At 41.9% G+C, this 26,102-nt stretch overlaps 1 protein-coding gene across 1 annotated transcript; it reads left to right on the top strand.

Moving 5' to 3' along the window:
- The first annotated feature begins 112 nt into the window (after nt 1-112).
- THEM4 (thioesterase superfamily member 4) lies at nt 113-24,656 on the top strand. Its single transcript, XM_043576346.1, is given in 7 exon segments — nt 113-588; nt 8,643-8,826; nt 15,013-15,032; nt 15,034-15,170; nt 15,767-15,877; nt 21,696-21,820; nt 24,046-24,656. Coding segments are annotated over 7 exon segments (849 nt in total). The 5' UTR covers nt 113-357; the 3' UTR covers nt 24,087-24,656.
- Nucleotides 24,657-26,102: the final 1,446 nt, after the last annotated feature.

The following is a 26,102-nucleotide window of genomic DNA, read 5'->3' as shown; positions in this document are numbered from 1 at the left end:
ACAACTTCTCGTGTGCGCTCCTACCTGCCAAGAGTCTTAAGTCTTCTTAGGAGGAGGCTGCTTGGGAACACGATTGCGCAAAGTGCCAAAGCGAGAAGCCGGAGGGCGCGGAAGCTGCAGCGGAATGGGCGGCAACCGCGGTGGAGGAGGGGCGGGGTGGGGCGGGGCCGCCCGTTCTCCCCGCCTCCCGGGCCTAGAGCGGGAGGCCGGCCTAGCTCCTCTGCGCCCCAGCGCTCTGGCGGGCGGGGAAGTGGTTAAGGCTGGCTGCCCCCGTAGGGGCGCAGAGTCTAACGAGATCAAAGGCCGCTGCCCCGCCCGCCTCAAGGCGCGCGCCGGGGTCACTTGCCCCTTCGGTGAATGGGGAGGAGCTGGCGTGCAGGGGGCCCAGCACTAATCCGGACCGGAGCCTTGGTCGCTGTCGGAGCCATGCTGCGGAGCTGCGTCTCACGACTGCGCACGCTTGCGGTTCTGCGCGGCCCGCCCGGAGTCGCGCCTCTGCCGGCGAAGGACCCGTGGTCGCCGCGGGTGAATCCCGGAGCCGGGCGGCGGGAGCGGGCGGCCAAGCCAGGCTGCGTCAGGGGTGACCCGGTGAGGACGACTGCGCCGGACTATTGATCAGCCCGCTGACCGTAGAGTAAACGCTAACGTCAGCCCCAGAGGCGTCGGTTTTATTTTTAGCAGGGGTCGCTTACTTAAAGTCCTGAGGTTCAAAGACGGAGAGGGACAGGGAGGGGACTCCGGTATGAAGCAGCGTGCTGTATGCTGGATTCTGGTCATTAGGTCGGGAAATCCCGCTGCTACTGATGACCAATAAAGAAGGGGTCATGGTTCGGGCAAGGTCACAGCAGGCGCCTGGTGGAGCTGGAGTCTGACTTAGCACTCCGGCTCTTGACCGTCACATTGTAGGGTCGCAAGAAGAGCAGTGTCTCTCCCTAGAGGTTCATCCTAATCGTCTCTGCTTGACGGAAAATTGTATCCTCAAACCAGTTTGTCACTTTTGGTGAGGTTGTTGTAAGATTAAAATGAGGTAATATTGCTTGTTCTGGTGTTCCTATGTTTTGCTTCACTGACATAGTCAATATTAATTAAGCCCCAACAATATGCAAGGCATTAGTCTCTGATGATGTCTTTATGACAAGTAAAACTCTCTCAGTTGAGTTTGGGAGAAAAAGATGAGATTGTAAAATTTAAAAAAAAAAAAATGTACTGGCGCAACTGGGTGGCTCAGTAGGTTGAGCCTCTGTTCAGCTCAGGTCATGATCTAACGGTTTGTGAGTTCAAGCCCCAAGTGGGGCTCACTGCTGTCATCGGGGAGCCCGCTTGGGGTCCTCTGTCTCCCTCTCTCTCTGCCCCGCCGCTGCTCGCAGCTCTCTTTATGAGCTCTCTCCCAAAAATAAATAAAACATTTTTTAAAAATGTACTGTATGCTAAAATGAAGTACTAAAGGAACATAGAGGAGGGAACAGCTCTGTATTGAGCTCTTTCTTGTACCTTTTAAAGAATAACGTGGGCGAAGGTGCCTGGGTGGCTCAGTGGTTGAGTGTGGGACTCTTGATTTTTGCTCAGGTAATGATCCCAGGGTGTGGTATCAAGCTCTTCATAGGGCCCCATGCTGGGCATGAAGCCTGCTTAGGATTCTCTGTCTCTCCCTCTGCCTGTCTCCCCTGTTCATGTGCACTCTCTCACTCTCTCTCAAATTAACAAACAAACAAAAAAAAGGAATAATGTGCAGATTGGGTATTAACCCAATACCATCTTTCACTTGGGAAAAGATAATGTCCAGTGCCCCTCTCACAACAACAAAGATAAATTCCTTTCTTTAATTAGTCGGTGCCTTGTAATCTGTGTTGAGAATATTTAATAGTAGTATTTATAGGCTTTGTGAGTCTTTTCTTTCTGTTCAGTAACTGAATCTTAAAAGGAGACATATTAAAAAGAAGTCATAACTTGGGGCACAAGGCTGGCTCAATCAGTAGAGCATGCAACTCTTGATCTTGGGTGGTGAACTCTAGCTCTATGTTGGGTGTAGAGATTACTTTTAAAAAAAAGTCATAACTTCAGGTAACAAGCCCCACCTGAAAAATATATTACCATAGATCAAGTAAGACTTTTCCTCTTCCAAGGGCTACAAAAGGTAATGTTTGTCCCTAACATTTATCCCTCATGTATACAGTCTGTGCTGAAAATTTACAAGTGACTTTACATCAGGTATCTCTTAGTTTTCACCCCCTTGAACTGAAGCTTTCATTGTTTTTATTTCTCACATCACACTGTTCATCTGAGGACCTAAACTCAACATGCCTGTAACTAAAATTAATAGATCCACTTCTACACTTCCCCCTCCTAACACACACACAAACACTAACAAAAACCTCCTTTCTTCTTCCCACCCTAATCTGCAAAGCAGATTGCATCATCCAAGGCTCTCCTACTTCTCTTTCCCCATGCTCAGTCTCTTTCCACGTTCCTTGTTCCCAGTATCTTTTAAATCTTTTTTTTTTTTTTTCATTTCTCTCCACCTAGTTCAACTTCTAATCATATCTCACCTGGATCTTGGCGTCAGTCTTTTAACTGCTTTCCGGGCCGTTCTTCTCACCTTGGAATTCATCCTTTACAACAGAGAGAGGTTTTTGAAACCTAAATTCATGTTACTGCTTTGCTTAAAACTTTGTAAGGCTCCCCATAGTGGAAAAAAGTGTTTTATCATTCAAATGCCACCTTCATGATTTTTTAAAGACTACCTTTCTTTTCTTTTTCTTATTTATTTTTTATTTTACATCCAAATTAGCATGTAGTGCAACAATGATTTCAGGAGTAGGTTCCTTAGTGCCCTTACCCATTTAGCCCATCCCCCCTCCCACAACCCCTCCAGCAACCCTCAGTTTGTTCTCCATATTTATGAGTCTCTTATGTTTTGTCCCCCTCCCTGTTTTTATATTATTTTTGTTTCCCTTCCCTCATGTTCATCTGTTTTGTCTCTTAAAGTCCTCATATGAGTGAAGTCATATGATTTTTGTCTTTCTCTGATTAATTTCACCTAGCATAATATCCTCCAGTTCCATCCACGTAGTTGCAAATGGCAAGATTTCATTCTTTTTGATTGCCAGGTAATACTCCATTGTACATGTATACCACATGTATACCACATCTTCTTTATGCATTCATCTATCGATGGACATTTGGGCTCTTTGCATGCTTTGGCTATTGTTGATAGTGCTGCTATAAATAAACATGGGGGTGTATGTGTCCCTTCAAAACAGCACACCTGTATCCTATGGGTAAACGCCTAGTAGTGCAATTGCTGGGTCGTAGGGTAGTTCTATTTTTAGTTTTTTGAAGAACCTCCATACTGTTTTTCAGAGTGGCTGCACCAGCTTGCATTCCCATAAAGACTACCTTTCTTTAATGAGCTTTATCCTGAGGAATAACTTATGAAGTCACAAGTGTGATGTTTTATGTCCTTTGATAATATGCATTTAAAAATACATAAGTCGTTGTCCTTGTGCCACCTAAAATCATCTTTCATTTTGGCCTTTGGAAACATTGACCTAGCAGGTGAAATCTAAGCCCTGTGTTAAGGCCAAAGAGCCTCTGTGATGTGTTTCATCTTCCACCTTGCAGTCCACATCTGGCTGCTATTCTCTTTGCACCTTACATCCATGAAGACTGAAATCCTGGCAGTGCCCCCAAGGTGTCACACGGTTGTGTCATCTCTCTACACCTTTGCTTGGTGCAACATTCCCCTTCTCTCCTTAGTGAACTTTGTATCCTTTAGAAATCACTCCATCAGTCCTCATCTTTTTGAAGTTTTCCCTGAGTGTCCCTCCTATGTCTGTATGTACCTCTGTTAGGGTATTTTTCACATCCGAGGCTGCAAGCACTTGAGGGCAGAGCCTAAGTCTTCTCTCTTTGTCTTAACCAGTTGCTGGCATAGAGCCAAGTGTATACAGATTTTAAAAAGTCACTGCATTTAGTTGAATCCCACACTTTCAAAGTTGAAATCAGGTAGGAGAGCCCACAGCCAACGGAGTCATTCTTGAGTTATCTCTATCACCCTGGTCCTTAAAAGAATGCTGGGACTGGTCCATCCTACAGTTGCCTGTTTAAGATGAGACCTAGGGATGGGCCAAATCCTACACATTCTATTCTACCTTTCAACTGATATATGTTGGTCAGTACATATTTTATCTGTGATTACTTGTATCTGTTAGTTATTTCCAGAATTCATGTGCTTTAATTTTTTTTGAGAGAGAGAGAGTGTGTGTGTGTGTGTGTGTGTGCGCGCCCTTGCAAGCAGGGGAGGGACAGAAAAAGGAGAAAGAGAATCTCAAGCAGGCCCTGTCCTGTCAGCACAGAGCCCAACATGGGGCAAGAACTAATGAACCTTGAGATCATGTCCTGAGCCAAAATCAAGAGTTGGTTGCTTAACCAACCAATTGAGCCACCCAGATGCCCCCAGAATTCATGTACTTTAAAAGCCATGTGATTGAGACTGGATTCTAAGGAAATAACCCAAAATAGAGAAAAAGCTATTTTCATAATGTTCTAATGAACATTTTCATTTAAAGCAGCAAAAAATTGGAAACAGTTTTATTTTTGTTTGTTTTTAAATGTTTTTAATGTTTGTTTATTTTTGAGAAAGAGAGAGTGTGAGCAGGGAAGGGTCAGAGAGAGACACACATACAGAATCTGAAGCAGGCTCCAAGCTGTCAGCACAGAGTCCAACGAGATCATGACCTGAGCCGAACCAAAGTCAGATGCTTAACCAAGTGAGCCACCCAGGTGCCCCTGGTAACACTTTAAATGGCTAAGTTAATTAGTTTAAAGGACTATTTTCTGCTGTTGAAAATGGTGATAGTTGAGATTAAGGACATGAGAAAGTGGGCACTAAATACTTTTAAGTGGTGAGGCAGAAAAAAAAATCTCTTACTGAAATTACAAGTTTATTAAGAAAGATTACATTTAACAAAAGTTGGTAGAGAGACATCAAAATTTTAACATTGTTTTTCTTAAGATAGATAATAGGTAATGGGTGGATTTTTTAAAATTGTTTTTTCTTTCCCAAATTTTCTGAGCTGGGTTCTAAAGATGAGTGAATTCAAAGCCATAAGGAAAAAATAAAGGTACAAATCTTGGGCCAGGGAGTGGAGCAGTCTGATCCTGCTCACATTTCCTCTGTGAAGTTGATGCTTTTTCTGTTCAGCCAAGACGTTTTTAATTCTGTAGAGTTTTTGAGACAGGCCACCTATAGTGTCCCCATCCGGCCAGGATGAGAGCCAGTTAGGTGTCAGCAGAAGTCTGGTCGGCTGCTTCTCCTGACATTAGCACAGCCTTGCTGTTTTGGTTTCAGGGTGTTGTCCTAGTGTTGTAGATCCATTCAATCTGAATTGACATAGGTGGCTGGAAGTCTAATGCCACAGAGCTGATAGCTTCTGTGATCTTAAATGTTCCAAGATTTCTGCCAAAGTCAAAAGAACCAATTTTCCTTTCTGGTGCCTTTGCTTTGTCCTGCTCCTCTTAGTTAAGTCACACTTTGTCCCCTTCCAGGGCCTCTGCACCATTCCACTTGCTTCCTGGGCACAGCAGTGTTAGTGTTGCTCAGTGCTGCAGAGAAATAGCATGGGTGGAAGCTGTGGTTACTATGAACCCAAGCACCTGTCCCCCCAACCTCCTCCTCCTCTTTATATCTCTTTCTTGGTAATTGTTTCTGTCACTCACTGTGTTGCACAATTCAGAAACTGGGGGTGGGTGCTTGTGTTTTTCCTCTTCCCTTTCTCCTTATCAAAATGACCACCAAGTTCTGCTTCATGCATTCATAATTTTTCACTTGGGTTACCTCTAAAATCCTCCACGCAGGGTCCTCAGATCCAGTCTTGGTCCTTCCCACTATCTTTCATATGATGACCAGATCACATCTTGTCATTTTGGAGTACTGCAGATACAGATCAGTTCAGGCCAACTAGCTTAGTGTGGAAGTTTCTCACAGCCAAGCCTGTTTCTGTCGTAGACTCTAAGGCTAAAGTTCTCTCTTGTCTAGCAAGTGAGCAGGACACAGGATTAAAATGTGAGAGATGGCTAATGTCCGGGAAAAGACAAGAGCCCCAAATAAGGGTCCTTGCCCCATTTTTATTAGGATCAGAAGGCTTACAAACATGGTGATGGACATGCACAAAGAAACAATGAAACTGAACATTAACTGGAGGACGTGAGGGAAAGGGGGTCTTGAAGGTATTTGGGGTTAGGGGTTTGGGTTAATACAAAACAAAATCCTGACGCCAGGCAGAAGGTTGTTTACAGTGGACATGAGGCACCACCTCTGTTTATCTTAGCTTGCTGGAGTCCAGCTCCAGCAGGTCCAGGGATTCCCGAAGGATGAACGGCATCGGCGAAAAAGTGAAAATAAAACTAAAATAAAAAAACAAAAATAATGGACACAAACAACAGCAGTGTGTTGAACTGGCTGATTTATTGTGGCAAACATAGCATTATATTTGCTAGTGATTTCCTTGTAGCATACGTCATCTATGTTTTTCTAACATTACCTAATTCTAAAAATGTTCCTATGTCTAATCAACCTTTAAGAAATAACATGGTTATTTTCTCATAATGTTCCCTCCTGCCCTTTGCTTATTGATTAATTTCTTACATTATTTTCATTATGTATCTACATTTATCTATAATCTGTAAAGCATTTGCTTTGCTGTTTTCACGAAAGGTCATCTATCTCTCAACACCTCAAGTGGAAGAGTTACAGGGACATGACCTCTTAGTTGTTTCCCTGAACCTTTTGTGGTTTGAGGAACAAAAGTGTTTGCCTTGGTCCAAGGTGCCAGGAGGGGGCCAAAAGGACCTTAGGAACCCACGCCTTATACATTCTCAGAGGGAGAGTGTACCTAGGAACTAATGAACCATTCTGTACTTTAACCGACTAGGTTCAATCATCATCTGAAATGCCTCCTGGGGGCCAAGTGGGCCTAGGGGTTAGAGTAACTTGTGCCCGCAGATACACTCCTTAGTTGCTGGAGTGGGGCTTTTATTTTTTTTTTATTATTATTTTTTTTTCAACGTTTATTTATTTTTGGGACAGAGAGAGACAGAGGCATGAACGGGGGAGGGGCAGAGAGAGAGGGAGACACAGAATCGGAAACAGGCTCCAGGCTCTGAGCCATCAGCCCGGAGCCTGACGCGGGGCTCGAACTCCCAGACCGTGAGATCGTGACCTGGCTGAAGTCAGACGCTTAACTGACTGCGCCACCCAGGCGCCCCTGGAGTGGGGCTTTTAAATTCATATGTCCCTATGCTGGCAAATGTATGAGGCTATTCTTCCTTTAGGTAGAGGAGTCTTCACAAGGAGTAGCAAGGGCTAAATGTGGGGCCGCACAATTTCCTTGAGGAACCTATTTTTCTTTTCTAATAGTTCTTTTCCCAGGGGGCCTGTTGAGGGCAATTCCCCCACAGACAATACCCCAGGTACTTTTATTAAGGCCAAATTACCTAAAAGTGGGAGTACAAGAAGCTTCACTGTCTGTGGGCTGCCTTACAGTCCCAATCCATCCACAGCAAGGGCCTTGCCGTCAGGCTAGGATAGCTGGGCTTCCAGCATTAGCTAGCCTAGGGGATGAGACAGGTAGGACAAGTGACCTCAGAGTTAACAAGGCACCTTTCTTTTGTTAATCATCTCCGCTCTGGGCAGCTTCACCTACAGCATAGTGGTCTATAGCCCAATTTACCTGTTTACCTAGCTTGGTCCTTTCCTCCTGTGAAAGCAGCTTTCTGCTATAGTACTAAATTGGGGGACATTTTTGCCCTGAACACCTAGTCTTGCTTACCTCATATACCTTTGTATTGGGGGCCTAGTCTGGGTGCCTTTGCACTCCCCTGTCTCTCTTGGGGTCCTAGTCTTATTTACCCAAGCATCCTTTGGCTTTGTACTTCTTTATGCCTTGTTAATGCATTGGTATAAGTCCAGGGAATTTCTAAGCTTATTCCCCACACGTTTCTGTAGCCATGCTCCTCCCCTTGCACTGAAACAAAGCCAGGCTTCTTTTAGGCCTTAGTTTCATCATCTGTAAAATGGGGATAATAATTAGTACCTACTTCATATGGTTGTCCTAAGGCCCCTCAAAACTATGTCATGCCTCCTTGATTTTGCATACAGTTTTCCCTTGCCTACAATACCCTTTCTAGTTTGCTAATTTCTGTTTGTCTAATCAAGATTCAAGTCCCTGAACCATGCCCCCCCCCCCCAGCCCATCTGAGATAAACGCTTTTCCTGTGCTCTGGCTCCCTGCATACCCTACTGATGACACTTTTTACATGGAGGATGTGTGTCCTTCATCACTTTATCTCCAGTTCCTGGCTCACTTGTGCTTAAGGTTTTTTTTAAAAAAAAGGAATCCACAGACCTGGGAATAATGCTGCTCTGCTAGTAGGTAATTGGGTGATATTGAGCACATCATTCACCCTCAGTCACCTCCTCTCAAGGAGGTTGGACCAAGTGATACTTGAAATATGATTTCACTTTAAAATGACAGTTTTCTGGGAAGAGGAGAAGCAGCAAGTTATAGCCTCAGAAAATACAATATGTTATGAAATAGAGTGCACCTTCCATTGTATTTCATTTTCTCCTCTCTCTTTTTTAGAGGTCATTTTCTTCTGAGGTCATTCATATGGACCTTTCTCTCCCCAACCCCAGTTGGAACGAGGACATGAGACTTCTCTTTGACCAGTTCATGAAAAAAAGTGAAGACGGCTCTTGGAAACGTTTGCCTTCATATAAAAGTAAATTTACTCAAAGGACTGAAGACATCAAAATCTATTTTCCTGGTAGGAACAGCCACTCTCTCATAAAGAATATTTAAGTGTCAGTATAAAACAGAACAGAAGGCACTGGTTACTGATGTGAAAATGTTGGGGTTCAGGAGTGAACAGTCAAGAAAGAATTCTTAAGGCATCTTTGGTGCAAAAAGGGTGGTTTTATTTTATTTTATTTTTAATTTTTAAAAAAAATTTATTTATTTTTGAGAGAGAGCACAAGCTGGGGAGGGGCAGAGAGACAGAGGGAGATACAGAATCCAAAGCAGGCTCCAGTGAGATCATGACCTGAGCCAAAGTTGGACACTTAACTCATTGAGCCACACAGGTGCCCCCAAAAAGGGTGGTTTTATTAAAGCACAGGGCCGGACCCATGGGCAGAAAGAGCTTCATTAGGGTTTCGAGGAATGGCTGATTGTATACTTTCAAGTTAGGAAGGGGTTAGGGATAGCAGTAAATCTCTAAGGAATTTGGAAGCAAGGTTTCCAAGACCTTGAGGGGCTAGCTGCTGTTAGGGGAAGGTCATTTATTACTGTCTAATAAAAACTCTGTCATGAGACCCTTCAGATGTATATCAGGGGGTCATATGCTTGGAGGATGATTGCTAACATATATCTTGGGGGACAGGGGGGAAGCGGAGAGAAAGGAAATTTCCTAAGGAACTTTTACAGGACCCTGGAGGTCAGACTAATGTCAAGCTAAGGTTGCCTGTTGCCTCTAGCGAAGTATTAATTAACATCAAGGCAGCTAAGCTTCTTGAGGAAGGTCACTCTGCCTGTCTCAAGTACTTGTCAATGGGCTATAACTTTTTTTATGACCTGCTAACTTTTAAGAGTCAACCTAAAACTCAAAATGGCTTTATGTTGGTCAACTTCTCTTCTGAACCTTCAGGTACATGCCTGTGGGCAGTAAAGGTCAGATGTCATTATCTTGGGGTCAATCACAGATGGGGGGGGGGGGGGTTCTGGCTGCCTCAGGGCAGTCCTTATTGCTTGAGGGGATAGTTTTGGTTCCCATCATGGGATACTTTGCCCAGAGGGCTTTTTGCCTGAGTTCAAAGATAAGCTGGAAAGAGAACTTAATCAATTAGGAAGGTTGAGGTGGTTGAAAGTCCTTCAGCAGTCTCATTCTCCTGGTTTGCAGTTTGACTATCTCTGGTGATGTCATCAGGTATGAACCCTCTGAGCAGCCAAACTGCAACAGGCAAAGCACTATCCACAGGTGAGCCATTGTGATTTCTGTGAAGTTTCTATCAAAGCAGTTCAGCTGCAGTTTGCAGGGCTTCAGGAAAAGTAGTTTTGTTCTTAGTGATTCCAAGTCAGAAGGGTGGGAGAAAATTAGAAACATTAGTTTGGAGGGTCGGAATTGGATATTTGAGGAAACTAGAAGAATTTAGAATCCAAGTAAATTTGCAGATAACAGAACCGCAAAGACAGTTAATAGCACTGGGACCTGATATCCGCAAAAGTGTGGTATGGAAGTATACTTTTTCTCTCTACAATCACTCATTTGGTTTTTGTTTGTTTGTTTGTTTGTTTTAAAGTTTATTTATTTTGAAAGAGACAGAGTGCAAGTTGGGGAGGGGCAGAGAGAGAGGGAGACACAGAATCTGAAGCAGGCTCCAAGCTTTGAGCTGTCAGCACAGAGTCCGACGGGAGGTGGGGGCAGAACCCATGAACCACGAGACCATGACCTGAGCTGAAGTCGGACACTTAACGCCCCTACAGTCACCCATTTGTATCAGAAATAATCACAGTAAGACTAGTTTGATTGCAAAATAAATCTAGTCTCATTAAATATGACCTGATTATTTACACAGGTGCTGTAAGAATTGTGATTGGCCACATAGGTTTTTTTGGAGTGTTTACTTTTAATAAGGAATCCCAGATTGGACTTTTAAAAGCCACTCACTGTCTTTGCCTATAATACATATGAATCTGAGTGGATTCTTCTTCTTTCAGGGTCCCCCAAATATTCTGCAGTTCCTCAGGCTGCCAGGAAGCGACCATCTTTACCCACCTGTAATGCTAGGAACCCAGCAAGCAAAATACCAGGCAGTTTTCTGAAGGAGGTTTTATTGACTCCATAAAGTCAGCCTTAATCCTTGAAACTGTTTGGTCTTATCTGTGTCTATTATAAGGAACAGATTATCTCCAAATAAATAGATTACTATGAAAATAAGAACACTCAATAAGAGTTTCCAATTCTGGTGGGATCAGATAGGAGAAAGATAAATATTTCAGTTCTATATATCTTCATCAACTCATTCAGTCCCATGTAATTAATTCTTGTTTTGCTTGATCTTGACAGCTTTATGAATTGAATTTTCCACTAGAGTTCTGGAAATTCTTACCCAGTTCAGTGGTGTGATCTTAAAGTTATCAGAAACCTGTACTTGTCAGAGTCTTTTTCTTGAATCTCTTAGAAGACAAAGCACTTTTACAAAATCATCAGAATAAAACAACTGTCTGTAAATGATGAAAAGACTAAAAAATAGCCATGGTTAAAGATCTAATGAGAGTTCTTTCTAATGCAAATGACAAGGAAATGTGGTTATTTCTGTGACATAGATTTTAAGATAACTAGAATTATGACTGATAACATTATGCCAGGACATAACAGATTATTAGAAATTTCATACACTTGAAATAGTTCAACATCTCTTCTTTAGAAGGTGTTCTGGGGACCTGCTGGGAAATCCCAGAGTTCGTCTGAGTTCAAAGACTTGATTTAAACTTTGGTTTGGTTTGGTCAAATATCAAAAGTTTTAGAGTATCTTATCAAATAGATCAATGTGGAACAATACTTATTCATTTAGCCAGAGTGATGATTAAAAGTTGTCAAAGGCAAACCAGAAAAGTACATAATTGTAAAAACAAAACAAAAACTTAGATCTTTTAATAGAGAAGAAGACTCCATATCTTAAGTGATCAAAGACCTGAAAAAGACAACACAAAACACAGGAAATTATTTTGGTAAGATAAAAAATTTTTACTTTCTGGGCAGATTACTTAAAAGGTAAAGAAAAACTTTTCACAATGTCTTATCAAGAGTGGAGTGGGGCACCTGAGTGGCTCAGTCAGTTGAACATCTGGCTTCGGCTCAGGACATGAACTTATTGCTTGGCTCGTGGGTTTGGGCCAGAGTCAGGCTCTGTGCTGACAGCTCAGAGCCTGGAGCCTGCTTCAGATTCTGTCTCCCTCTGTGTCTGACCCTCCCCCGCTCATGCTCTGTCTCTCTCTCTCTCAAAAATAAATAAACCTTCAAAAAAATTTTAAAAACGTCCTTTTAACAGATGAAAGATTGTTAAATTTTAATTTTGTGCTGATATTCTATTAAAACTTATATTAGGGGCGCCCGGGTAACTCAGTCGGTTAAGCATCTGCCTTCAGCTCAGGTCATGACCTCACGGTTCAGTTCGTGAGTTCAAGCCTCACATCAGGCTCTCTGCTACCCATTGCTGTCCATGCAGAGCCCACTTCAGACCCTCCCCTCCCTGACCCCTCCCCTGCTCCTCTCCCACCTGTGTACACACGCTCTCTGTCTCCCTCTCTCTCAAAAATAAGTAAGCAGGTAAGTAAGTAAAACTTATTTAAAAAAACTTTTATAAAAATTCATTCAGTGTTAGCCACCTTGATCACACAAGGTAAGATTCTCCCTCTCTCCTCTCCAACTTTATCTACTTAGTTTGCCCTTTATTCTCCTCTTATCATTCTGAAAGAACTAGTTATTCTGCTTGCTGACAAAATTATTCTTTTGTTTCCTTAACAAAAACCCATCTCCATACATCATAACCTTTTCTTACCAAAAATACATCCTACTTTCTTTGCATACAGTTATTTCCCTTATTATTTCTAGTATTTTTAAGGACATTAAAATTTAAAAAAAAAATTTTTTAATGTTTATTTATTTTGAGAGAGACAGAGACAGAGTGTGAGAGGGGGAAGGGCAGAGAGAGAAGGAAACAGAATCCAAAGCAGGCTCCAGGCTCTGAGCTGTCAGCACAGAGCCCAACATGGGGCTTGAATTCACGAACCATGAGATCATGACCTGAGCCAAAGTCAGACACTTAACTGACTGAGTCACCGTAGGCGCCCCTATGTTAGAATTCTCAACCTATTAAAACCTTAATTTCTAGTGAAAATGAAAAAGTAAGCAATTGTGAACTGTGTGATGCCATCATGGTGTAGATTAGCAAATTTATGAATACATTTTATGATTTCTATAAGCACATGCTTCCTCATAGTGCAGTTTTTCAGTGTGGCACAGGACATGTTTACTAACAGACTCCAATATGTTTGGCTAACTCTGTAATAAGAGGCCACAAGTAGGTAAACTTGCACTTAGTAGCAATTAATGTTTTGGTATTTTTTCTTTTTTTTGTTTTCATGAATGTTTATTCATTTTTTAGAGCATTAGCGGAGGAACGGCAGAGAGAGGGAGACAGAGGATCTGAAGCAGCCTCTGTCCTGACAGCTGAGATCCGGATGCCACTCCTCTGCTATCATCATTGTTGTCCCATGTTGTAAGCAGCCAGTGCCTCAGATTTGAACATGAATGTGATGCACCTGAGAGTCTTGTTAAAATGCAGACTGCTTCAGTATTTCAGGAGTAGAGTCTAAGAGTCTGCATTTCTTTTTTTTTTTTTAATTTTTTTTTCAACTTTTTTTTTTTTTTTTTATTTACTTTTGGGACAGAGAGAGACAGAGCATGAACGGGGCAGGGGCAGAGAGAGAGGGAGACACAGAATCGGAAACAGGCTCCAGGCTCTGAGCCATCAGCCCAGAGCCTGACGCGGGGCTCGAACTCAGGGACCGCGAGATCGTGACCTGGCTGAAGTCGGACGCTCAACCGACTGCGCCACCCAGGCGCCCCAGAGTCTGCATTTCTAACAAACTTATTTCACCACCTTTATTTTTCTCATTTTTTATGAGATAACCTCAAGGTTTAGTAATCTAGATCAGGAATTTTGAATGCCTGTGTAAAAAATTAGAAGGTTTTGGTGCTTATCTGGAAGTTCCAGAATGTCAGAGCTGGAAGGATCTCAGAGATCATTGAGGTTTATCTCCTCACTGTATGGTTAAAGTGTGGAGGAAGGAACAAGTTCAAGGCCAAAACTAAATTCTCCCATCTCCTATGATACTGGTCCTCACTTGTAACTCTTTCTCCCTTAATTTTCTCAGAAATCCCTAGAGTGCATATAGTGTGCGCATATGCAGTGTATGCCTCTTATTGAGCGTACAGAGTCTAGAAGACCAGGCACCTTCCCCACCCCTGGGATGTTCATGGCCTAAATAAAAGCCATTCTCCCCACTTCTCCTAAATCTTCACATCTGTCTTTTTCCAAGTTGGTAAATGTAAATTCAGTAATAAAAGAAACTTAGTGTTATGTGTGGCAAATCATGATGAACCAAGAAAGAAAGCTAAGAGTTGGGGGAATTAAATCTTAACATAGATGTGTAAGGATAAACACACCCTACCTTTAGAACAGCTTTCAGGGGCACCTGGGTGGCTCAATCTGTTAAGTGTCTGGCTCTTGATTTCAGCTCAGGTCATGATCTCACAGTTCATGGGTTCAAGCCCCGTGTCAGAGCCTGCTTGGGATTCTCTCTGCCCCTCCCCTGCTCGTTTTCTCAAAGTCTGATTACAACTCACAAATTTGATTTCATGAACTTTAAAGGTTCTAACCCTGAATTTTGGGGCTTAGAGTCCTAGTCACACAGAATATTGGGCTGAACTGGATCTGAGTTTGATTCAGTATGGTAACTTTCCTTTACTGAAGCTGAACTCCCATCTGCAAGGAAAACCTCCCTACTGTTACACTATTCATTTTCTTTAAATCCCATTTAAGCCATACTTATTCTAGGAAGACTTTTTGTCTATATCTTATTTACTGTTTCATTTAGTATACCCTCAGCATTTATATACTGTTTTTCCTGATTGCCATGTGTAAGTGTTTGGTTTTGATTTCATTTATGTTTACTGTGTCCCCAGTTAGACTGTTAATTCCACATGGGCAAAGATCCTATATTCTGTTTCTATGGGACACTCCCATTCCCTTATAATTTTGTACCCAGTTGACATTGTCATCAGTCCTCCATTAACCTGTGGTTCTTGCAAGGTACAGGTACTTAGCTCTGCCATGGCATCTTCCTTATACCTGTTTCTCATATGCCCATCCACTTCGTTTCCCTACAGACGCAAAGCTAATGAAAGAAAAAACTGTCACAGGCCCAGCTCTTTCCCAGAAGCCTTGAGGAAGGCCTGGGCTTTGAATATGCAATGTTCCATAATTATATTGAAGACAGGACAGTTTGCATATTTCAAGGAGGTCCCTACCTGCAAGGAGCACCTGGGTAAGAATGACAGATAACATCCCATAGATCAGTAGAAGTCTCGATCTGAAAGATTATTAACTTATAGTATCCACATATATCCATAGACTACACTAAAGACATTACAGTGACAATGTAGATACATACTTATTGACATGGAAAGGTGTTTATAATTATTAAATCACAAATTCATGGGGCAGAACAATAGAGTATAATTTGAGAGTATCGTTAACATGTTTACAGCAGTTTGTCACTAGATGGTGGGATTATAGGCCTTCAATTTTTTATTTTTCTTTGTTTCTGTTTATCTACTTTTCTTACATTGTTAAACAGTGATGTGTGCAGTTCAATAAAAACAAATTTATTACATTATAATTTAGCTTTCTGCTTGATTGTGCTCTGATTACCATTAAGTTCTGGTGTATTACCAATACTATGCTATTATGTTATGACCAAAAATGCTGGGGACATGGATATTATTTGACATTCAGTTCATTGAACATGGACGAAGTGGACCTTTCATAAGTAAATTATATGGAGATGTTCTTGGATAATTTCTCCTGAGAGGCTCTGTTTTTAGACCTTTTGAGAACTTTCTCTTTCTCTGTTGTAACTAGATTCCTTCACGGAGGTGCCATTGCAACCATGATTGATGCTACTCTTGGTATGTGTGCTGTAGTAGCCGTAGGAGTTGCCATGACTGCCAGCCTCAACATCAGTTTTAAAAGGTAAATTCCTGCGTATTCTCTGCTTTTTAGATGTCATGGGTCAGGCTCCCCAGTGGCAGACCCTGAGACAAAGATTTGTGTGCAATGATAAAAGTGGTCCTAGGGGAGACTAGCACAGGAGTGGGAGGAACAGAACAAACAGGGTAAAGGAAGAAGCCAACCAGGCTGGGCTGTCGTCAAAGTCCTGCAAAGGGCAGCTTCAGCCTGATCATCCAAGGGGCTCTGGAGTGAACTGTGTGCCTCTGAATTGTTCCTACCTCGAGGGAACTCTGTCACACATCAGTCCTACGATGAGGGCTGTCCTGGGGACCAAAATTCCAAGCACTTCGGGCTTTCTGTTTTTGAGCAAAGCAGTTTCTAGGCAAAAATAACCAAACAACAAAAACAAAGGTGAGAAAAGGATTGAAGGGGATCTGAGTGGAGCACCAGGATCCACTGCCTAACAGAACATCCAAGCTGTATAACTTCACACAGAAATAAAAGAGCAGGCAACAGGATGAGTTTGGTATCCATCAGAAATAAAGCCCAGCATGGTCTTCCTTAATTCTTTGTTCCTACAGCGACACACCTACAGTTAACAAAACAGTGTGGAAACTTGCATAAGAAGAACGAAAGAGCAACAAGGCAAAACAGAGTTTAAGAACAATTCAGTAGATGAGGTCTCCAAATGAGGTTTTATGGGTTATTGCTTTGCACAGTGGGGGGCATTTAAGATACAGAACATCTCCGTTTTCTACCCCAGAGAGTTGTCTGGTTTGTGTGGCCATCATCAGGAAGCCATGCCTTGTAGACTATGGGTTTACTTAATGTAAGTAATCCTTAGTGAGGCATTCTACAGAAAAGGGCACTTCCTCCTAGGTGCTTTTTTCACTTAATTTCTGGGGCAGCAAAAGTTTTTCTGTAAATATTTTGTTTTGCAGTCCATAGTGTCTCTAACATAACTTCTCAACTGTACCATTGCAAAACAAAAACAGCCATAGACAATACATAAATACATAAATGAATATAGCTGTGTTCCAGTAAAACTATTTACAGGGGCGCCTGGGTGGCTCAGTCGGTTAGGCATCCGATTCTTGATCTCAGTTCAGGTCATGATCTCATAGTTTGTAAGATCGAGCCCTGCATCAGTCTCTGTGCTGACAGCAGGAGCCTACTTGGGATTCTCTCTGTCTCTCTGTCTCTCTCTCTGTCTCTCTCTCTCTCTCAATAAGCATGCTCTCTCAAAATAAATAAACATCTAAAAAAATAAAATGTGTGCGATCTCTCTCTCGCTCTCTCCCTCTCTCTAAAACATTTTTTTAAAAATTAAAAAAAAAAAAAACCCTTTATTTACAAAAACAGGCAGCTGGCTAGTGGGGCTATAGTTTGCCAGTTTCCTGGAGGCCCAGTTGAAAAAACTAGACAATGTCATTTATCGCCTTTTCCCTGAAGGGTTTCTGTCTGCTCCCCACCTCACACATACACATACACAGGCCTGCATGTGCACACACATACACAGATGTGAAAGAATCGGAGGCCAGCTGCTCTAATTTCTCCCTCCTCAGCTGCCATAATAGTAACTTCAAAATAAAAATGACTTAAACAAGGTAGAAATGTATCACATAAAGGAGTCCAGAGGAAGGCTTTCTGGGCTGGTATGGCAATCTCCCTGGTTCCCAGAGATGCAGTCTCCTTCCAGCTCACCTTTTCACATTACAGAGTGGCACCAAGAGTCATCACATGTCCTGACAGCAGGATTGAGGGAGGGCAGAAGAGCCATCTCCTTTTTTAGGAGACTCCCTGGACGTTCCACACAACACTTCCATTTAAAGTCAGTAGCGGGGCGCCTGGGTGGCTCAGTGGGTTGAATGTCCATGCTGACAGCTCAGAGCCTGCTTGGGATTCTTTTTCCCTCTCTGCCCCTTCCTCCCCTGCTTGCTCACTCTCTCTCTCTCTCTCTCTCTCTCTCTCTCAAAATAAATAAATAAAATTTGGGGGAGCACCTGGGTGGCTCAGTCGGTTAAGTGTCCAACTTTGGCTGAGGTCATGATCTTGCGGCTCTTTGAGTTTGAGCCCCACATTGGGCTCTCTGCTGTCATCATGGAGACCGCTTTGGATCCTGTCTCCCTCTCTCTCTCTCTGCCCTTCCCCTGCTCGCACATACACACTATCTCTCAAAAATAAATAAACATTAAAAAAATAATAAAATAATCAGGGGGACCTGGGTGGCTCAGTTGGTTAAGTGTCTGACTCTTGATCTCAGCTCAGTCATGATCTCACGATTTGTGAGTTCGAGCTACACGTCGGGCTCTGCTGACAGCACGGAGCCTGCTTGGGATTCTCTCTCTCTCCCTCTCTTCTCCTCTCCCACCCTCGAAAGAAAGAAAGAAGGAAGGAAGGAAGGAAGGAAGGAAGGAAGGAAGGAAGGAAGGAAGGAAGGAAGGGAGGAAAGAAAGAAGAAAGAAAGAAAAAACAATCAAATGGTACTAAATACTTCAGTAAATAAAATAACAAGCCCAATATTGGGGTTTTCCCTTAATGTGGGTTTTTTGCCATGAACACAATTATCTCAGTGATCATAAAACTTATTATTTCACCTATACTTATTAAAAATTTTTCATTGTGAGCTTAATTTCTTTAGGATGTCAACATTTCTATTTCCCTCAGGTTAGTATACTTATTAAGCTCATTAGGCATCCAGTAATGGTGTCAGACCCTGGCAGAACCATTTCAGTTAACTGAACTTGTAGGTTCTGGGCAGTCATCCTGGACATTCTTGGAGGGTCAGGATTTTTCCTTTGAAGGCATTCGGTGTACATGCCTGAGTTCATGAAGCCAAGCCCCTGTTGGCATCAAGACTTCCTTACCATGTCAGAGGACTTTGCGGACCTACACTTTTTCTTGTAACCTATACTTCTCCTTTTTGGTATCCAAGTCCATTGTATCTTCATTGTATTTTTTTCTGCTTTGGTTTATGGCTTACCTACAATTAAATGCATCTCATTTAATTGGCAGGCTCCATCTCCCAGGAGACAAGGACATGAGTTTTCTTCCAGCTGGGCAAGACATTTGCCTTCCTTCTAGCTGGTTATTTTCTGTCATCAGTCCTTTCTGTTAAGGGTACAATTCCTGCATTTTCTTGAATTGTTTGGCTTCCTGACAGTTCTCTGACTGTAGGGGAAAGGGTTAGTGAGGGTTCTTACAGAGATTGTCTCAAATGGCATTTGTCCCTGAATGTAAATCTACCGAACGTATATAGATGTTTTCACATGTCAGCTCACCTGCATGTCACACACTTTGAGGGAGCATAAAACGTAGTAGCTCTGATGGGCATGATGAGGGCTGTCCAAGTCTTCGCCTGCCCTCAGTTCATGCAGATTCGTAAGTACCGTCAACTAAGGCACTTGTTGAATGTAGGAATCCTTTATAGATCTTCCCGTACAACTCAGAAAAACTACCAGATTGTTTATGCCGTGAGTGTGTAAACATAATTCTTTGAATGCAGCCTCTCCAAACCTGACCTATATACACCCCTTACTCTGTGTCTGCAATGTCCTTTCATAGAGTAAAATACATGTGAGACAGACATATACTGTGTGAAAGAAACACTTACTTGTCAGCACTGTTCTCTGTATGCTTAAAAAGTTAAACTTATCCTCTCATAACCATCCTTATTTTTGAATTATAGCTATAGTTTTACAATTCTTTTGTTCACTTTTCCCTCTTTTGAGAATCATTAGGGACTCCTGGCTTTCCATAACATAGTTAGTTATAATTATCACCCTCTTTTCTGTGCTTAAATTGCATTTGGCCTGTTAGGAGTCTCTTTAGACGGACTCCTGTCCTTTCATTTCTATCCAGATATATTTTTAAGTACTTTTGTCTCCAGAGAGACATATAATGTACTGGTTAAGAGGACAGACTTTGGAGCAGGTTCAAATGCCCATTTTGCCACTTACTAGCTGTGTGACCTTGGACAGGTGACTTAGAGGTTGATAATATACTATATAGGGTCATTATGAGCCATAAACTAATTCATGTAAAGCACCTAGGACAGTATCTGGTGACATAACAAATAGTAAATGTTGGCTGCTTCTTATTTTTAACGTTGTTACTATCATTACTTTTGCAACAACAAGGCATGTCTGTGTCAAGACATGGAATAGCTGCTCTACAAAGATTCCTGATTTCTTTTTAATGGAGAATAGTGCTAAAGACTAGGAAAATATTAGATGTGTTCTCATGGTGGGCAGGATAACCTTGCTGCTGGGCCATTTCTGTGTCACAGCTGGAAAGTATTTAATGTTTAATAAAGGATAGGAGTTCATAGTGGTATTTTAGATTGAACAGGTTTTGTGCCTTACATTTTTAAAATACTTTTTTGAGGGGTGCCTGGGTGGCTCAGTCAGTTAAGCGTCCGACTTCAGCTCAGGTCATGATCTCGTGGTTTGGGGGTTCGAGCCCCACGTCGGGCTCTGTGCTGACAAATCAGCCTGGAGCCTGCTTAGGATTCTGTGTCTCCCTCTCTTTCTGCTGCTCTCCAGCTCATGCTCTGTTTCTCTCTCTCTCTCTTTCTCCCTCTCTCTCTCTCAAAAATAAAACATTTTAAAAAAATAAAATTTAAAAATAAAATTAGGGGCGCTTGGGTGGCTCAGTCGGTTGAGCGTCTGACTTCGGCTCAGGTCACGATCTCACGGTTCGTGAGTTCGAGCCCCGCGTCGTGCTCTGGGCTGATGGCTCAGAGCCTGGAGCCTGCTTCTGATTCTGTGTCTCCCTCTCTCTCTGCCCCTCTCCCATTCATGCTCTGTCTCTCTCTGTCTCAAAAATAAACATTAAAAAAAAATTTTTTTTAAAAGATAAAAATAAAATTAAAAAAATACATTTTTGAGTAGTGTGATGTATATTCATATTGTTGTGAAACAAATCTTAAGAACTTTTCCGTCTTACAAAACTGAGACTCTATACCCATTAAATAGTAACTCCCTATTTTCCCATCCCCACACCCCCTGGCAACCACCATTCTACTTTCTGTTTCTATAAATTTGACTACTTTAGTTACTTCATGTAAGTGGAATCATACAGTATTTCTCTTCTTATGACTGGCTTGTTTCACTTAGCAAAATGTCCTCAGGGTTCGTCCATGATGTAGCATGTGACAGATTTTTTTCTTTCTTAAGGCTAAATATTCCATTGTGTGTATATGCCACATTTTGTTTATCCATTCATCCACTAGTGGATATTTGGTTTTTTTCCACCACTTGGCTATTGCAAATGATGAACATGGCTCATCGCAGTAGCTGTGGCTGCTCTATTAACAGCTCAGAGGTGGAACACGTCTATCACCACAGAAAGTTCTCTTGTACAGCGCTGGCTTAGTACATTAAGCTGTTACCGGCAATTTTTTATTGGATGTCTTTCTAGTGATAGTCACTCTAAAGGGAATTGGGTGAAAATGTTTTATTATGACAGAAAATGAGAGAAGCTGATAGGACCATCCCATGGTCCCATTTTCACTTCTTTAAAGGATTTCAGCTCCCTTCAGACTTTGCTCTGGGTCTTCAGAAGTGACAGCCTGAATCCCTGGTGGCCTCTCTGAATCTAACCTCGAGAACAGCTTAGGCCCAGGTGCCCAGTTGCCACCTGAAGTCAGTGACACTCAGGAGGGAGGGGCTGTGGACAGCCGCTGGGGTCATCCCAGGTAAAGGGGTGTTTTATCTGACGTGGTGGGTCGCACATGATACCAGTTATTACAGACTGCCACCCTTCACAAGCACTTGGTCATCTCAGTGTTACATAAATCTGATAAAAACTAATTTTGTCTCCCTTTTTTCTTCTGCAGGCCTATCCCCCTTGGTTCTGTTGTTGTGATAAATAGTCAAGTTGATAAAGTTGAAGGAAGGAAATTGTTTCTTTCTTGTAATATCCGAAGTATGGATGAGAAGACCGTGTACTCAGAGGCAACAAGTAAGAAGCTATCATTATCTCTTTTTTGGGTTTGGTTCAGTTTGGTTTGGACTATTTTGGGTTTTGTGTTTGAGGTTTTGGAGGCTGTTTTTTATTTTTGCTTTGCTTTGGTTTTATAATCCACAAATGCTCAGAAATTCTCAAGTCCCTGTCATGCAAAACATAAGTTAAAGGTATTCTTATACACTACTGGTAGAAAGCTACTTATCAAAATGTATCCAGACTACAAAGTCATGTACTCTCTCACTCATTTCCAGGACTTTATGCCACTAAAGTGTACAAAATTACAATGTAGAAGTTGCTGTGCTGTCACAGTAATTACATTACTCGTGTAAAGAAATTACACAATTTAAGAAATTTAAGCAAAAGGATGTAAAATTGGATTACAATCCTGAGTTTTTATTTCAAATGGGGAAGGAAACCCCAACATGCTGCTGCTATCTGGGAAATGCACGTCCCTTCCCTCTGAGATCTCTACAGACAGTTTACCAGAAGAGCTTCCAGATTGTGTCCTTGAGCACTCGCAGCCCCTGCTCTCACAGGGCCTTCGCAAGGAAAGAGCCGTTGAAGCCTTACATCTGTAGCTTCGGATTTAGACAAGTTCATGTAGATATCCATTAATTTTTCCTTGCTTCTATTCTGTTCTATCTTATTGGACCTCAAATGCCCAGGTTTGGGTTCATCAGAATTTTTGAGTTAGGACACACAGGCTCATTGGTACGTGAAACACTCATCTTTTATTTATTCATTCACTAATGTGTTTATTTTTTAATTTAATAATAAACACCCTGAAGCCTACCACCAACTAAGAACCAGAATCTTAATATTATGTCCCTACCTAATTTCTTTCCCATCTCATCCTCCTGCTTTCCCCCCCGAGGTTTAGTAAAGTATAATTAACATACAATATTATATTTGTCCACACCTTATTATTTTTTTGTTAAGTTTTATCAACATTATATGTGTATACCTCAGGAATATACAGTTTAGTTGTTTGTTTTGAACTTTGTGAAAAAGAGATCATACTATTTGTACATTTCTGGGAGTTGATTTTCTTTTCATTTAGTTTCATGTTGCTGAAGTTCACCCTGTTGTTGGCCTGTAGTTTCCTCATTTTTCCTGCTGTATGATATTCCATTGTGTGACTAAACCACAGTGGATTTGTTTCCTCTTATCACGTTGGGCCCCAGATTTCTATGAATGGGCTGCTGTGAACATTCTGTGGTGCACACGGGCAAGAGGTTGGCAGATAGTTAGGAGTAGAGTAGGGGAGTGTTCAGCTCCACGGGGAACACCAGCTTGTTTTCTAAAGCTATACCAAATTATACTCCCACCAGCAATACATGAGATCCCTATCTTCTCTTGCAGTTGGTAAAGTTAGACGTCTGGATTTTGCCAATCAAATGGTTATAAAATGTTATCTCTGCGTGATCTTTTTATTTTTCTTATCACCTATGAAGATGAGCATTTCTTCATATATTTGTTGACCATATTTGTTCCCATTCTGTGAAATTCCTGTTTGTTCAGGTTTTTTGTTTTTTTTCCTTTTTTCGTTTGTTTTTTAACTGATTTATAGGAGTTCTTTCTATATTTTGTATTAAACTAATGTTTCCATTGGATATGTAAGCTGCACATTTCACTTTCCAGTATGTAAGTTGTCTTTTATTTGCTTTAATGTATCTTTTTCTATGAACAGAAGGTTTTCTTCATGGTAATATAGTTGCATCTATTAAGTTTTCTTCCTTATGGTTAATGCTTTTTGTGTCTTCTATTCCTCCACACCTACCCCACCCCCCAAGTATCAGCTATTTGCAGAAATGATGGATAAAAGAAGCAGGAGGAAGATCCTGAACACTTGGAATCCACAGTCAACTTAAAAACTCCATTCCAGGCTGTGGTTTAGGTGTCCTATCTCCCTAAACCTTTCAATATCAAAGGTTCCAAATAGCTTAGTTGTAATTTCACTTCCTTCCACTTTCCTGACTATCTCTAATGGAAGTGGTAATGAACTGTGAAATGACAAAGTGAGAGAGGACTGGGAGAGGAAGAGAGGCACTGTGGTATTGTGATAGTCAAAAGTTGACTCTTAATATGGCTAAGAAATGAGAGTAGGCCCAGAGACGGAAGGTACAAATATGAATCTAAATCCCTTTCCTTGTGTATACATTTCTACTTGGAGAAGTCCCATCCAATGGCAGTCACCTTCTGTTATTTTGTTTGTTTAGGTTTATTTGTAAAGCTGGATCCTAAAACAAGGTTGACATAAACGAGCTTCTGGTACATTCTACACCAGTCTGCGTTAGGGTCTCCTTCCCCCAGAAGAAGCTGTTGTGCCACTCCTGCTCTACTTACCTGCCATTGAGTCCCCCAGAGGGTGAAGCCTGCTAACACACCTTCCTGAACAGATCTTCAGAATACAACTCCAGGGACTCTGGTGCCATCTTCTAAACTCTTCAACACAGAAGTACTCCTTGTGAGAGTGGCAGCAATTATTTGTGTCTCCTTAGGATAAGTGTCTGGCTCACGTGACTTTGAATGGGTTCCTTAAGGCTGCACAAGCATGCCTTGTGCACAAGCACAAACACATGCACAAGCATGTCTGCCCCGTTGCTGCCTGGAGAGAAAACTCATACTGAAACTCTTACCACAAACTTGGATATGCCAGAAAACCAAAGGAAGTAATGAGGTATGTGTGCGTGTGTGTGTTATAAATTACAAAGCTAGCTTTATTGTATCCAAACAAATCTTTTTGGCTACAGTAGGAAGTGCAGCTAGTTCCTATTGGAATGAATAACTCAACTCTGGATCCTAGAGAATAAACAGCTGTACGATTTTTTTTATGTTTATTTATTTTTGAGAGACAGAGAATGAGCATGGGAGGGACAGAGAGAGGGGGAGACACAGAATCTGAAGCAGGCTCCAGGCTCTAAGCTGTCAGCACAGAGCCCGATGCGGGGCTTGAACCCACGAACCATGAGATCATGACCTGAGCAGAAGTCCGACGCTCAACCGACTGAGCCACCCAGGCGCCCAACAGCTGTACCATTTTTAATATAAACTGTCCCTTGTGTCTTACCAACAACATAGTTTATCATCACTGGAAGAAGCCCATATTTATTTCCTAGATATCTTAATCCATTCAGTCTGCTATAACAAAACACCACAGACCTGGTAACTTATATACAACAGAAATTTATTGCTCACAGGTTTGGAGCCTGGAAAGTCCAGGATCAAGTTACAGCACAGTCACCCTCTGGTGAGGGCTAGCTTATGGGCTCATAACTGGTACTTCCTCACTGTGTCCTCACGTGGTGGAAGGGGCTAGAGATCTCTCTAGATCTTCTCTTATTAGGGCATTAATCCCATTCATGAGCATCCCCACCAGCATCATACGAGGGTTACAATTTCTTCACATCTTTGCCAACACTTCTCCCTTCCTTCTTTTTTTTTTTTTACAAAAAGCCATGTAAAATGGGGCAACCGCTATGGAAAACAATTGGCAGTTCCTCAAAAAGCTAAACAGAATTACCATATGAACCACCAATATATACCCACCGAATTAAAAAGAGAGACTCAGGGGCACCAGGGTGGCTCAGTCTGTTGAGCGTCCAACTTCAGCTCAGGTCATGATCTTGCAGTCTGTGAGTTCGAGCCCTGCATCAGGCTCTGTGCTGACAGCTCAGAGCCTGGAGCCTGTTTCAGATTCTGTCTCCCTCTATCTTCACCCCTCTCCCACTCATGCTCGCTCTGTCTCTCTCTCTCTCTCTCTCTCTCTCTCTCTCTCTCTCAAAAATAAACATTAAAAAAAAGAGAGAGAGAGAGACTCAGATACTTAGATGCCAATGTTCCTTGCCACATTATTCATAATAGCCAAAAGGTAGCACCAACCCAAATATCCATCAACAGATGAATTGATGAACAGATGAGTGGGGTGTGTGTGTGTGTGTGTGTGTGTATAATATATATATATATATATATTTAAGAATATTCAGCCATAAAAAGGTAATTCTGACACACACTACAACATGGATGAACCTCGAAAATATTATGCTAAGGGAAATAAGTCAGACACAAAAAGACAAATATTGTGTGATTCCACTTGTATGAAATATCTAGAATAAGCAAAGTCATTCAGAAAATAGATTAAAGGTTACCAGAGTCTTGAGGAGAGCTGAGAATGCAGAGTTACTACATAAAGGATATGGTTTCTGTTTGGGTGATAAAATATTTTAGAAATAGATAATGATGATGGTTGTACAATATTATGAATGTGATTCATGCC

Source organism: Prionailurus bengalensis, chromosome C1, assembly GCF_016509475.1.
Source record: "Prionailurus bengalensis isolate Pbe53 chromosome C1, Fcat_Pben_1.1_paternal_pri, whole genome shotgun sequence".
Classification (NCBI taxonomy): domain Eukaryota; kingdom Metazoa; phylum Chordata; class Mammalia; order Carnivora; family Felidae; genus Prionailurus; species Prionailurus bengalensis.
This window is presented reverse-complemented; position numbering and strand designations above follow the sequence as displayed.